At 42.1% G+C, this 15,500-nt stretch overlaps 1 protein-coding gene across 2 annotated transcripts; it reads right to left on the reverse strand.

The window, feature by feature from the left end:
* Positions 1-1,893: 1,893 nt before the first annotated feature.
* On the reverse strand, positions 1,894-14,575 carry LOC311146386 (E3 ubiquitin-protein ligase COP1-like). Of its 2 annotated transcripts, none has more exons than XM_084182883.1 (20): positions 13,912-14,575; positions 13,539-13,598; positions 13,265-13,362; positions 12,954-13,018; positions 12,492-12,611; positions 11,896-11,964; positions 11,729-11,788; positions 11,396-11,487; positions 11,162-11,222; positions 10,766-10,880; positions 10,314-10,449; positions 9,089-9,232; positions 8,750-8,858; positions 8,295-8,373; positions 8,021-8,137; positions 7,731-7,848; positions 7,423-7,547; positions 6,939-7,099; positions 6,061-6,105; positions 1,894-2,831 (listed from the first exon to the last, which is right to left on the reverse strand). In XM_084182883.1, exons 1-20 carry the CDS (start codon positions 14,253-14,255, stop codon positions 2,814-2,816), a joined length of 2,136 nt encoding a protein of 711 aa, XP_084039009.1. In that variant the 5' UTR covers positions 14,256-14,575; the 3' UTR covers positions 1,894-2,813. The 2 variants fall into 2 exon arrangements, with proteins under 2 accessions (XP_084039009.1, XP_084039008.1); XM_084182882.1 differs by having other exon boundaries at positions 8,295-8,376.
* Positions 14,576-15,500: the final 925 nt, after the last annotated feature.

Below are 15,500 nucleotides of genomic sequence, written 5' to 3' on the forward strand. Positions count from 1 at the left end.
CACTCTTCTGGGAAGGCTTTCCACTAGATGTTGGAAGATTGCTGCAGGGACTTGCTTCCATTCAGCCACAAGAGCATTAGTGAGGTCGGGCACTGATGTTGGGCAATTAGGCCTGGCTCGCAGTCGGCGTTCCAATTCATCCCAAAGATGTTCGATGTGGTTGAGGTCAGGGCTCTGTGCAGGCCAGTCAAGTTATTCCACACCGATCTCGACAAACCATTTCTGTATGGACCTCGCTTTGTGCACGGGGGCATTGTCATGCTGAAACAGGAAAGGGCCTTCCCCAAACTGTTGCCACAAAGTTGGAACAACAGTATCATCTAGAATGTAATTGTATGCTGTAGCGTTAAGATTACCCTTCACTGAAACTAAGGGGCCTAGCCCGAACCATGAAAAACAGCCCCAGACCATTATTCCTCCTCCACCAGACATTACAGTTGGCACTATGCAATCGGGCAGGTAGCGTTCTCCTGGAATCCGCCAAACCCAGATTCATCCGCCGGACTGCCAGATGGTGAAGCGTGATTCATTACTCCAGAGAAAGCGTTTCCACTGCTCCAGAGTCCAATGGCGGCAAGTTCTCCACCACTCCAGCCGACGCTTGGCATTGCGCATGGTGATCTTAGGCTTGTGTGCGGCTGCTCAGCCATGGAAACCCATTTCATGAAGCTCCTGATGAACCGTTCTTGTGCTGATGTTGCTTCCAGAGGCAGTTTGGAACTTGGTAGTGAGTGTTGCAACCGAGGACAGACGATTTTTACGTGCTACACGCTTCAGCACTTGGCGGAGCAGTTGTTGCTCCTAGACGTTTCTACTTCAAAAATAACAGCACTTATAGTTGACCGGGGCAGCTCTAGCAGGGTAGAAATTTGACGAACTGACTTGTTGGAAAGGTGGCATCCTATGACAGTGCCATGTTGAAAGTCACTGAGCTCGTCAGTGAGGCCATTCTACTGCCAATGTTTGTCTATGGAGATTGCATGGCTGTGTGCTCAATTTTATACACCTGAGCAACGGGTGTGGTTGAAATAGCCGAATCCACTAATTTGAAGGAGTGTCCACATACTTTTGTATATATAGTGAATTTTGTACTTTGACAATGTAAGTAATTTATGTCAACAAAGTCTACTGAATTAAGAGAGACAGAGAGGAGAAAGCGATGCCTCATGGTGTGATTGACAGCTGGGTCCTATTTTCTCTCCCTCAGCTGGAATATAATGATGCTCTCAGGCTGTGACTCCGGGGGACGCTGTCAGCTCACCCACAGAGAGGTGGTGCTACATGAAGGACTCCTGAGGAGCATCTTCAGGCACAGGGTCCACTATAAAGGATTGCAGTAAGTCCACTCTACAGGGTTGCAGTAAGAGAGGAGGATGGCTGTTACCATGGTGCTGCATGGGGAGAAAATTGAGCTAGAGGAGCTGTGCTGGAGTGGAATGGTGGTAAAATTGAAGAAAAATATCTGATAAAAGGGATAGTCATGTTACATAATAGTTAATCACCTGATAACTGACAATTGCTGACTCTTATACCAGCAAAATAAAGAAGCTACTCACTAAGTTAATCATTTATTTAAGTTACAAACCATGGGAATTGAGGGGTACAACTAAACACGTACAAATAATGATGAAATAGTCAAAGTAGAAATGGAAAATGAGACGATTTTCTGAAAATAATACTTAGACAGGAACTCAATGGGTGACAATGAAAACAGTCCTGTAAATAATTAATGTTAAATTGATTGTTCAAGGAAGCTGTCCCGTAAAAAATTGTGAAGATATCAAAGTAATCAAGATCAGATGCAACTGTGAAAGTCAGGGAACATTAGACTAGTCAATTTCAGTCTTACATTCCTCCTTTTTAAACCAAGAATAACTCAATGCAAAGACAATGTTCCCTGCAAATAATTTATTCAGGTATACAAATACAGAACATCTCTTGGTCATTTCTCAGAAAATAGGTACATCTTGGCTGCCTAGCAAATCCACTTGATTTCATGTGTTGGATGTGTGCTGGTTGCAACATGTATCATGATTTAATACAAAATGAAAGTATTTTGGAGACAGAATTTGTTTTATCAAATACATGTTCACTGACAAAGGAGAAATATACTGTAACATGAGTGAAATGTCTCGAAGTCATTAGTCAATCCTCCGTTGCGTTTTCAAACTCAACATTCTTGACGCTAAGCCATACCACTGAAAACTTTATTGTAGAATGAAAACAAGTCCAGTTAAAATATGTTGCCATTGCTTGACTCGTCAAACACAGTCTAAACATACGGATAAACCAAAGACTATTGAAGAGGATGACAGATGGATACATTGGGCTCAAAAGCATTCATACAATGAGTCATTTTGCAATTTATTTTCATTTTGACTTGTGCTTTGGCCTTTAAATATGCAACTTAGCTTCTTGCTGGATGTACCTCTAATGAGTTCATTAAAAAGAACACATTTCAATTAAATGTCTAATCATGTTAAGAGATGTTCTATTAGTCATTAACTTTATTCAAATAGAGGCTTTCAAAAGATCTTCCACTTTTGTGCAGAAAGGCCCTTCTCAATCTCATTCTGAATTACATACATCCACAATCCTAGTGTATGATGTGCTCAAAGTCTTTTCCAAAGTATTCTTGCTCATTAAAATCAAAAGGACTTTGTTTTGTTCTTTCTCCCAATCTGGTCAGAACCTCAGATCTAGAATGACAAAGTTTCCATTCAACCAAGCAACTATATGCTCCAATCCCCGGACTGGCCATGAAAGAAATGGAGCCGTAGTTTCCAGAGGCTTTGATGAGACCTGAAGGACCCTTAAACAAGCTCAAGTACCTATAGAGAGAGAAAAATACAGGTGAGCAGAAAGAATAAACCATGTAGCCTCCATTTTTCCTAGGCTGACAAACCTCTGATACACTTCACGCAGCCCAAAAAAAGAATCCAATGACAAACTTAATGACGTCCAATGATTTTTTGAATGTGCCTGTTAAAAAGTGATAACCCAAGTATACACACTAAAAGGGTAAAAATAATGTTTTGAGCAAAATAGTGTTTTTTAAACAAACTTCAAGGAATAGGGCATTCATGAGTTGGTTTGATGGGAAGTTGTGATGTCATCAGCCTTCCCCCTTGCTAGAGGAGCAATAGAGAACAAAAGAGGAAAAATATTTCGTTCTTCTGTATTAGGCCATGTCATCTCTAAACCACCCCTCCACCCCAGAGATATTTTTATTATTATCTCAAAAACGACCTCTCCAGAATCCATATGACGGAAATCCGTCACAGTGACGGAGAACTTTAATCCGAGTTCCCAAACCAGAGAAAGACTGTGTGAATGCTAAATACATAAGCAGAGTCAAGGGCACGGTTTCCCAAAAGCATCTTAAGCCTAAATTCATCGTTAGAACATTAGTAGGAGCATCGTTAAACCTCCGAGCTGTTTCAAAATCAAATCCAATTGTATTTGTCACATGCGCCGAATAAAACAGGTGTAGACCTTACAGTGAAATGCTTACTTACAAGCCCTTAACCAACAATGCAGTTAGAAAAATAAGTGTTAAGTAAAAAATAAAAATAAAATAATTAAAGAGCAGCAGCAAAATAACAGTAGCGAGGCTATACACAGGTGGTATCGGTACAGAGTCAATGTCCGGGGGCACAGATTAGTCGCGGTAATATGTACATGTGGGTAGAGGTAAAGTGACTATGCATAGATTAACAGAGAGTAGCAGCAGCGTAAAAAGTGTGTGTGTGTGTGTGGGGGGGGGTGGGGGTGGGGGGGTAAAAGCTGTTAAGAAGCCTTTTGGACCTAGACTTGGCGCTCCGGTACTGCTTGCCGTGCAATAGCAGAGAGAACAGTCTATGACTAGGGTGGCTGGAGTCTTTGACAATTTTTAGGGCCTTCCTCTGACACCGCCTGGTATAGAGGTCCTGGATGGCATGAAGCTTGGCCCCAGTGATGTACTGGGCCATACGCACTACCCTCTGTAGTGCCTTGCGGTCAGAGGCCGAGCAGTTTCCATACCAGGCGGTGATGCAACCAGTCAGGATGCTCTCGATGGTGCAGTTGTATAACTTTGAGGATCTGAGGACCCATGCCAAATCTTTAGTCGTGCCCGGTCGTGTGTTTGGACCATGATAGTTTGTTGGTGATGTGCTCGGTCCTCCTTTTCCTGTAGTCCACAATCATCTCCTTTGTCTTGATCAAGTTAAGGGAGAGGTTGTTATCCTGGCACCACACGGCCAGGTCTCTGACCTCCTCCCTATAGGCTGTCTCATCGTTGTCGGTGATCAGGCCTACCACCGTTGTGTCGTCGGCAAACTTAATGATGGTACTGGAGTCGTGCTTGGCCATGCAGTCATGGGTGAACAGGGAGTACAGGAGTGGACTGAGCACGCACCCCTGAGGGGCCCCCGTGTTGAGGATCAGCGTGGCAGATGTGTTGTTACCTACCCTTACCACCTGGGGGCGGCCCATCAGGAAGTCCAGGATCCAGTTGCAGGGGGAGGTGTTTAGTCCAGGGTCCTTAGCTTAGTGATGAGCTTTGAAGTCATTATGGTGTTGAATGCTGAGCTGTAGTCAATGAATAGCTTTCTCACCTAGGTGTTCCTTTTGTCCAGGTGGGAAAAGGGAAGTGTGGAGTGCAATAGAGATTGCATCATCTGTGGACCTGTTGGGGCGGTATGCAAATTGAGTGGGTCTAGGGTTTCTGGGATAATGGTGTTGATGTGAGCCATGACCAGCCTTTCAAAGCACTTCATGGCTACAGACATGAGTGCTACGGGTCGGTAGTCATTTAGGCAGGTTACCTTCATGTTCTTGGGCACAGGGACTATTGTGGTCTGCTTGAAACATGTTGGTATTACAGACTCAGTCAGGGACAGGTTGAAAATGTCAGTGAAGACACTTGCCAGTTGGTCAGCGCATGCTCGGAGTACACGTCCAGGTAATCCGCCTTGTGAATGTTGACCTGTTTAAAGGTCTTGCTCACATTGGCTATGGAGAGCATGATCACACAGTCATCTGGAACAGCTGATGCACTCATGCATGCTTCAGTGTTCCTTGCCTCGAAGGGAGCATAGAAGTGATTTAGCTTGTCTGGTAGGCTCGTGTCACTGGGCAACTCGCGCCTGTGCTTCCCTTTGTAGTCTGTAATAGTTTGCAAGCCCTGCCACATCCGACGAGCGTCGGAGCCGGTGTAGTACGATTCAATCTTAGTCCTGTATTGACGCTTTGCCCTATCCCAAAACCATCGTTTTTAACATTGCACTTGAAAACACTCGTAATCTAACACCTGCCTCAGACCACTCGCAGAACAGCTTAGTGCGTTGTTCGATACTTTTTCCCCCCTCCCAAGTCACTTTATACACAGAAGATCTCTGCTAAACATAGAATCACATGGTTTATCCATCTCTCTGTAACTGCCAATAACTTCAGAACAAAGTTAACAAATACAACGTTGCCAATGTCTTTGCAATTGATACAAACAAGCAATGTATAAAATGATAATTCAAATGAAAACTGAGATGATACATTAACATATAAACAGTAGGCTATAGGCCCATTTCAATCATACTGAAATACATTTCATGTTCAATCAATTGTTTTATTTTGCTACTTGTAGGCTACTGTCTGCAATTTGTCTCAACATATGTCATGCCGTGTAGCCTAAAGTGCGCAATGACGTGCCAAATCTGTGATTTAGTGCATTATAATAGGGTAAGCATTAGAATATGCCGCCTCACTATTTGCAGCTGTACGTGGTAATCTTTCTCTAGGAGCTGATCCGTCAACAGTATTGTGAAATAATAAGGTAAGATAAGGTACGATTTTAAATGGAGAAAACTGATCCGAGAGCAGCACTCCCTTTCTTTCGATCCCATCAGTATCGACTCATGCTCCAACGACGCACTTAGTGACCGTTCTCTCTGCGTGGTGTTTTGGGAAACGCATGTTACATCTTCGGCTGTTGTAGGAAAGATGCGTCGTTAAAACCCTCGTAAGCTTAAGTTCCATCGCTATCGGGAAACCGGGCAGAGTAAAATACAATACAAAACAAACCTTGATTGTTCCTTGACTGTTTGCAGCAATCAGCACATTGGACTCCTACAAGAGGACACAAACACAAACCATGAAACTGTTAAATTAGTACTCATGGTTGATTGACACAAACATTATTTTAAAAAATTATGCTTTTACTAAATGACAATACTGTGGCCTCAAAGAAGAGCCTGTCTATAAATGTATCCATAACATTCAAACAATATCATCAGGTTATTAACTTCACATTTGGTGGAAAAACTGTAGAAAACTGAGCTATGCTGGTAAGGGAAATTCAATGCAAAGAGAAAGGAACGATGTTGCTACCTCGCTCTCCAACCAAGGCCCATTAATTAAGGAAGAAACTGAAGTGAAGAGGAAATTGCAACTTTTGGAGAGGTCGTTATTAAAATGCTTCATTATTGTTAAAACCAATGCGTTTTGACCCATAGCCTTCATCAGGGTTTTTCAAAGGTGGTTAATTTAAGCAGTGACATACCTTGGTGTATGACTGTGTTGCCAGGTATTTCAACCCTGTGTTTTTCTATTTACCAACCATGGACATTGTAGGTGGGTTGATGCGTTTGGGATTGTGACCATTATCTTAGACCAAACTGTTTGTGTTTTGAGCCATTCTTGTGTGGCAGTTACTTTCCCTTGTGTCAGAGAGTAATAACATGCTCCACTGGACAGTGGTGTCCTTCTTCCTGGAGGAACGCCCTAGTTTCTTATAGACCCTATACTGGGAGCATTATTAAGGTCACAAGACAGACATTTGTTGTCAGAAAATATTTAGTTTGCAGCCGTTTCAAGAGGCTTAACCGTAACGCAGACATATAAAAGAGGATATCAGACATGAATCTCCACTGATCTGACTGACACACAGTTCTCTTGCTCACCCCGTCAGGCATAGCTCTCCAGCATACGGCGCTGACAAACTCGTTGGTGTCGTCCTCTTTCTTGTCTTTATCCAGCACGCTCTTCACAGTGTCAAACTTGAATGTCAGCAGTGTCTTGGACAGCCCCTTGTAGTAGAGATAAAGTGAGTTGTTCTCACTTCCTGTAGCGAGAAGAATGACATCATTGTCAGTGATTGAACTCCAAAATCTGCCGGTTCATCAGATCTTTTAGTACCCATCATATTAAAGTACTCACTATATCAAAGTACTCACTACATTTGAAAGCACCCTAAATGCATTCTTAAACAACTGAAAACACATCCACGATTGGTAATTGAATAGACTGTCCCCAAACGTCATGAATTCTAAAGCCATATATGAATGTCAATCTGATTGTGTCAATCTGAGTAAAAGCATTTTCACATCCACTGAAGGACTTTTCCAGTTCCACACAGCATGCAGCTGTCAATGCGGTCCCACTTACCACACGCAACATAGTCTCCATTGGAGGCAAGGCCAACAAAGTTCTTCTCATTGATGTGGCCCTTGAACGAGCGCAAGCAGTGGGGCTTGTTTACATTCCACAGCTTTAGCTGGCTGTCTGTTGAGCTGTGTGGTACAGAAGAGGAACTATGTCAGCAGAACATGTACTTCAACTACGAAATATGGTATTTTTCATTTCAGATCAGGGACTTAACAGGAAAATGCTGTGATATTTTGGGGAACATTTACCATACGGTCAAATTGTCAAACTGTGACATTCCTGAACATAATTTGATTGAAGAGACTTACGCAGATACAATTTCCTCTCCGTTGACAAACTTAGCGTAGGACACAGCTTTCCTGTGGCCTTTGAACACCATGATGGGCTGTTTAGTGTTGCGGAGGTCGTAGTAGTGGACACAGTGGTCTGGGAGAAAACACAGAAAATGACTGTTTTAAAAACTTGTGCAATGCATGTTAACTCATCCTTCACACAAAAAAAATTTATGAAGTGCAATGCATGTTTCAACTCATCCTTCACACAAATCAATACATTGGAAGAGGTTTGGAAGAAGAAGTAGCATCACAGATCAACCTACCTGCACATCCAAAAGCAAGGTGATACCTCGACGTCGGACTGAACTTTACACAGCACACATTTGCTTTGGCCTCGATGCTGGCGACTGAATTGTCAAGGTTGGTAGACCATAACTTCACTGAAAGACAAACAAAAACCAGATACAATCCTAGATTAATAACAAAACACCAAAGATGTTGAGACTAGCAATACGTTCCCTTTAAACCCAGCAGGCATCTTGTTTATTAGGACCTTGGGAGAAATGCAAACAAACGACTGCATCGTTTCAACATTACCTTTTGCATCATCAGAACCAGAGGCTAGAAGCTTGGGATCCATGAGGTTGAAATCAACACTCCAACACCTTTTCTCATGCTCCTGGAGGAACATCACAGGTGTGAAACAAACATAACTGACTTTTATAACGGAATAGATTTCCATCTACAGACAGTGTAAATATCTAACTAGCCCAGGAATACTGGGGTACATATTTTAGCAAAGGTTTACTTTGAGGATAGAGTGCATTAAATATGTATTTCATACAGTACATCTGCAACAGTGTCTGTTTCCATTTAGTAATGGATTGAGTGTAGTGTCCAAAGAAAATCAAACAAAAGTAAAAGCTTCTGGGTATAGTAGGTGGCATTAGTCGCAACAATCTCCACAGCTGTGGTTTGTTTGTTCCATTGTATTAGAGCAGTGGTATTTGAAAGGGGGGAACCTCGGGGGAATGAGCGCGCCAGGTGCATACCTGATAGACTTTTGACCTTTGGCCAGTGAAACCATCCCACAGGATGACTGTTCCCTCGTAGTCGCTGCTAGCCAACAGATTCTTGTGGTAGCTGCTCCAGCTGATACAGCTGAAATACAAAACACATGGGGATGTAAGAGCCGAGACCTGTTCCATGTTTCTATGAGGATTAATGAATATGCTTGATAAAGAAAACAGATACATAAATCTATGCCAGCATTTAAAATAATATCCAGAATAGGGCACCCACTGTAAGGTAATAAACATTGTTTAAAAGTGTGTAGTTTCTATTGTAATACAGATGGTAATTCTCAATGTTAAGACAGGTTGAAAGGTCACCTGATTTTGGAGTTGCACGTCATTTCATTGACAGGGTAATGTATGTCCACAGCATCCTGGATCACCGTTCCATACTCAAACACCTTGATTTTCTTGGTGACGCCAGCGATGGCAAAGTAATCACAGTCACGGTCAAATTCAATGCTGCAGAGACGAGAGCGATAGAGAGCAAAACATCAAGCTCAATCAAACGAGTAACACAATGGTGAGTTTAGTTGCGTGCAATGAAGCATTATTTCATCATAAGAAAAAGCATGGTAGCATCTTAAAAGGCCCCCTATTCCCTATATAGTGCACTACTTTTGACCAGTACTATATAGGGAATGAGGCGCCAACTGTGAACCACACTATGTCTCCCATCAGATTACATTAGTACTTTTCCATAGAGATAGATAAGAGATAGAGCTAGCAACAGACATAGTGGTGCCTTCAGCTACACTCTGGCGGCAAATGGAAGATGTATTGTGATACAAGAGCGCCATCTGCAGGTCAAAGTGGATACTAAACATTAGGATTGTGCTAAATCTAACAAAAATATAAACGCAACATGCAACAATTTCAAAGGTTTTACTGAGTTACAGTTCATAGAAAGAAATCAGTCAATTGAAAGAAATCCATTAGGTCCCAATCTATGGATTTCACATGACTGGGCAGGTGCGCAGCCATGGGTGGGCATAGGCTCACCCACTTGGGAGCCAGGCCCACCCAATCAGAATGAGTTTTTCCCCAAAACAGGGCTTTATTACAGACAGAAATACTTCTCAGCACTCCCCCTCCTCAGACAATCCCGCAGGTGAAGAAGCCGGATGTGGAGGTCCTGGGCTGGCGTGTTTACCCATGGCCTGCGGTTGTGAAGCCGGTTGGATATACTGCCAAATTCTCTAAAACAACGTTGGAGACGGCTTATGGTAGAGAAATGAACATTCAAATCTCTGGCAATCGCTCTGGTGGACATTCCTGCAGTCAGCATGCCAATTGCACGCTCCCTCAAAACTTGATGGATTATCTTGGTAAAGGAGAAATGCTCACTAACAGAGATGTAAACAAATTTGTTTATAAAATGAGATAAATAAGCTTTTTGTGCTTATGGTAAATGTCTGGGATAATTTTTTTCAGTTCATGAAACATGGGACCAACACTTTACATGTTGCATTTATATTTTTGTTCAGTATAATTAGCTAAGCCATCAAAGGTTTTGGGTTTGACAGTTGAGGGTTGACATTACCTAGAGACAATACTGGAGCCGTTGTAGAGATCACTAGCATAAGACAGGGTCGCCAACGGCCGCACAGAGTTGTACCGTGTGAACTTTGAGAGACACTCCATGAAATCATCCAGTTGATTTAGGTTCCTGCTGTCATCTAAAACAAGACATGACAAACAATAAATATCTAATCCTGAACACCATTAGAAAGTAAATAATGTTTTTGTTGTTTATTATCTGATTCGTCCTTATGTCTTGTGAGCGCCATGCAAGTCAGCCAGAGGGCAGGAGCCTCAAGCCTAAAATAGATTCTGCAAGATAATGCAGCTCAGTCAGCTAAAAGTTAAACCTAGAGGGTTGTTGTTGCGGTCATTTGTGGGAGATACAATCACCCTTCCTCTTTTGGAATACAAGGACATTACTTTACCCAGAGAAGCCTTTTAAGTAAAATTCGACGGAAACCTAGAAGGTACCTGTTAATCGGGTCATCCGGTTAGAGAAGTAGCATTGCTCCAGATCTTCAAAGTGCGCTGTGAGCCTCTTTCTCCGCGAAGCCAGAGTGCTGTTGTACCACGTTTGCCTCTTCCCCTTTGGTAAAATAGAACATTTTAAATCACAGACAGACACTAAACACATGCATTTGCAGAACGTGAACCTGAACCCCCAACATCAATGGTTCACTATGGCTGCGTCTCGATTCTCCACCCTTCCCCCAAAGTGTAAACTTGCACACTTTCTTGCATGGATTTAACAACACTCCAGCCAATTCTTACACCAATCCTATGCTTTTAAATCCATGACTAGAAGTTTCTGGAGAAGACTGGAGAATAGGGATGCAGCCTCAGAAAACTAAAGTGGGTCAGACTTACCTGGGAAGTTCCACCAAAACCTGGTGGTTGACTCACGTACTCTGTCGAATCTATAAGACTACTGTAAAGGCAAGAATTAGTTTGTTACCGTAAGTATATATCAGTGTGTCTCCTGTAAAAGCTCAACTTTTAAAGGATATTCATACAGAGATCCCAAATGTATATTCTGAGTCAGATAATTACTTTGGTCCTTTTGCAAGACAACCTAAAGTACCGGACAGAATTTTGTTTTACCTGGGTGCAGGTGAGGGAGCCTCGAAATTTGGCACAGTGCTGTCCAAGTTACGATCCATGTCACTCGTTGGTGAGTACAGTCCACTCATTTCCTAGAAAATGCACAATGTACTTAGTTTTAAAAACTCCTCAAAAGACAGCCTTTACCTGCATGAAAACCAAAGAACACAGAGGAGGACTAAGTTTATCACATTCTGGGGCGGTTTTTCTGGGACACATATTTTTTTGTCCAGGACTAGGCATAATCTGTGTCAGGGAAACCAGATCTCTGACTTCTAATCCATTTCAGGAGTACAGAAATGTTAGGAGAGCTAGCCATGTACATTATTTTACCTCAACACGCTTGATATCCTCCTCCAAAAAGTTTAGCTCCTTCTGCAACTGCTCCAGTTGCTGAATGATTAAACACACAATAACTAATGGTTATTTCCTCACATAGATTAGTACTGTAAGTAAATATTGAAACATAAAATGAGATCCCAAACAGACATTGGGCACACCTCTCTTTTATTTCTTCTTGCTTCTTTGAGGAATTCCATTAAGATCTGACGTTGAGCAGCTTGTGATTCCTATGGGAATAAACAGACAGAGTTAATGGTCGATCAAGGTATGACTACAAAGCCCATATCCACTTAACAGGATTAATTTCATTTAAAGTTATGAATAAACAAAAGAAAGTGTATATTTGACCTGCAGATATTTTTTGGGGGGTTCAAGTTTCAACTTTATTTGTCCCAGAGGGCAATTGGTTTTGCAGCAGCAAGGAGTGCATGAGGAGAAATACCTTGCTGCTGGTCGCTGTACAAGCATGCACACCTGGGTTCGATAAGGGGTTATGTTATGGTTAACCTCAGTGAGGTTATGGTAAGGGTTAGGGAAAGGCATAAAAGTTAACATTGGGTGAGTGTAGCCTCCTGTAGCTCAGTTGGTAGAGCATGGCGCTTGCCAGTATGAAAAATGTATGCACTCACTAACTGTAAGTCGCTCTGGATAAGAGCGTCTGCTAAATGACTAAAATGTCAAATGTGTACCGCCGTCTGCCCGCCATTAATTTCCTGCTGGTTAAATATACACTGCTTAAACAAAATATACATACTGCTTCCAGCTGTTTCTTTTTCTGTACAAGGAGTTCCAGCATCAAGTTGACATTAGCAAGATCTAGGTTCTCTTGGTCTGTGCCCAGGACGTCTTGGAACACTTGCCATCTTGACCCATTCTAAAAACAAGATAAATATACAATTAGGTAGGCACTTCTGGTAGATTGGGTTAACTGTTGGGTTCCTTCACTATTAGACCACCTCATACACACCAACAACAATTGCTAGGGTAAAGTTTTAAGGGCGGTTTCCTGGACACAGACTAAGCAGAGTCCTGGACTAAGAAGCTTTTTCAATGAAGATTCTCCATTGAGGTTGCTTTTAAATTGAAGACCAGGCTTAATCTGTGTCTGGGGAAACTGGCCCATAATGTTGTTGTCTGCATTTTGTTGTAATATTTCACCCAGGTCTGGTTTCTTGTGCAAGTGTGTGTATGAGACCTGATTCGCTGAAGCACTTACCGGATGGTCCATCTTCAGCCGTTTTTCATCTGATCTCTGTTTTTGTTTGAGAATAAGTTCATTGACTGTAATCAAAACAAGAGCTAGCATTACCATTGAGGAGGAGTGATGTATTGGAAAGGTTCAAAGATTACTTTTGACCAGGGCTCATACAACAGTTGTGCACTAAATATGGAATATGTTGCCATTTGGGACAAAGCCTGTGACAAGGCTGTAGGGAAGCTTGCTATACCACAGATAATTAATGCAGCCACCTACATATCTAGGAAATTGTTTTGAAACCTCATCTATATCAAGAGACACAAACCTACCAAGAAAGTTTGGATAGAGCTGATCCACGTTGTCAATGATGTAGTTACATTTTGGGCACCTATTGCTGTCCTCCAAACTCTGCCGAATGCACTTGTAGCTGAACCCAGAAATAGAATGCGGTATGTTAGTTCAAGAAAACCAGCATAGTGAAAAATGAATGGTGCATTGGTGGAGGATACCAAAGGAACTAGTTAATATTGATGAATTGTACTAAAAGCTATAGAAATTAAATGGATGTACTGTAGCCTATCGAATGTCATCAAGTTTGCTTACCAGAAACTATGTCCACATTTTGTCATGTGTGCCTCCTCAATCATTTCAAAACAGATTGGGCTGAAAAGAAAATGCAATGCAACATCTGGTTATTAATTAGGAATATTAACCTTACTTTGACAGTGTTCAACTATTGAAGTGAGAATAAATAAGTGAGAATAATCAATGAGTCTGTTTTAATGATATGCATCTGAGCTTTTGTAGCTACCAGGCTAGCTAGCTGCCAAACGGACATTGTAAACAAGAATGCACTCAAATTGAGCTAGCTAGCTAGCTAGATATAATGACCAACCAAGTCAGCAAGCTAGTTAGCTAGCTAAATAAGTTAGCCAAGTAGCTAGCAAGCTAGCTGGCATTTTGCAGGAAAACTCACCACACAAAATCGTTGCTTTTATCTTCGTAGGAATTCAAGAGACCATTGTAGAGAGGTGCTTGGTGGAGAGGACGTTTTCTGCTGGTGCCAGAAGAGGATGAACTGGGTCTGCTTAGAGTGGCTAAGCTTCTTGGAGACTGGACAACCGCTGCAGGTACGAGCAATCCCTCGCCAGTTGTAGCCAGAGTCCGTGAGGGCACAACATTTGAAGAATTGTTCACATTCGCACTAACGTTACCGCCTACGCTGGTGGAACCGTTAGCATTGGTAGTGCCACCGGTACTGCTGCTACTTGTCCCAGGCCCTGCTCCACCGCCAGTTTGCTGTTGACGGTTGCTTGACATAATTCAAGCCCGATGCTCAACTCTTCCAAGGCCAAAGGCTTGTTGTAGTTCAATGCATCCGGGCTCAGCTATTTAGCTAGTTAGCTAATGTTAGCTTGCTAACTAATGTGTGCTAGCGAGCTAAGATAAAATAACAATGTACGAATACACACAAGCTCGCTGTTACCTAACTTCTTTAGGTGAAATTGTACGATATTGTCAACAAGTCGATCATAACAAAGTTGCAAGAATTATACAATCTTCACCGCTGTCTGTCTACGTTTAGGGAATTAGAAACCATATATTCAATCTCCTCGGTTACACAGATGTCTGACACCAAACGAACCTACATTCCTGGCAAAGATGAATTACTGCCCCCTACTACGCAGGAGTAGTACGTTATAGCAACAAAGGTGCACCCTGCCTGCACTGAATGAATGCACCCACACCAGTAAAATAGGAGATGAAACAAAATGTAGAAAATCATTTATATCAGGTGTTGTACTTACATCTAGGATAGTATTGTGTTTTTGTAAAGTATGTTATTTACTTTTTATTATTTGATATACATACACTACCGTTCAAAAGTTTGGGGTGCACTTAGACATTTCATTGTTTTCGAAAGAAAAGACATTTTCTTGTCCATTAAAATAACATAAAATTGATCAGAAATACAGTGTAGACATTGTTAATATTGTAAATGGCTATTGTATAGATTGTTTATGGAATATCTACATAGGCGTACAGAGGCCCATTATCAGCAACCATCAGTCCTGTGTTCCAATGGCACGTTGTGTTTATCATTTATCATTTTAAAAGGCGAATTGATCATTAGAAAAACCTTTTGCAATTATGTTAGCACAGCTAAAAACTGTTGTGCTGATTAAAGAAGCAATAAAACTGGCCTTCTTGAGACTTGTTGAGTATCTGGAGCATCAGCAATTGTGGGTTCGATTACAGGCTCAACATGGCCAGAAACAAATAACTTTCTTCTGAGAACCTTGACGACCTTGTACCTAGCCAGTGGGGATTCCGGTGGGGTACCCCCACCCAGGTAGTGGCAGTGCTGGCAACACTGGCTGCAGTAACCCATGGGGAGGGGGTTACACTCTGACAATCAGAGAGGGGGAATATTATTGTGGCCCTGGTGGCACAAAATAATCAAAGGTCTGACTGCACAGAGATGCTTGGGGAAAATGGTTACAACAGGGGACCAGAGTGTTTGTGTCTCAGGGGAAGAGGGTGGATCTGATCTCAATCACCTAG

This window comes from Coregonus lavaretus, assembly GCF_964263955.1.
Source record: "Coregonus lavaretus genome assembly, chromosome: 19".
In the NCBI taxonomy this organism is placed as follows: domain Eukaryota; kingdom Metazoa; phylum Chordata; class Actinopteri; order Salmoniformes; family Salmonidae; genus Coregonus; species Coregonus lavaretus.

Bases quoted from the DNA above. Each gene is read 5' to 3' on its own strand.
- LOC311146386 (XM_084182882.1), bottom strand. From the start codon at position 14,255: ATGTCAAGCAACCGTCAACAGCAAACTGGCGGTGGAGCAGGGCCTGGG. The intron at 11,965-12,491 runs GTATGTATATTT...TTATTCCCATAG, and splicing joins AAAAGAAACAGCTGGAAGCA to GAATCACAAGCTGCTCAACG. The intron at 8,138-8,294 runs GTAATGTTGAAA...TTTGTCTTTCAG, and splicing joins TGGTTCTGATGATGCAAAAG to TGAAGTTATGGTCTACCAAC.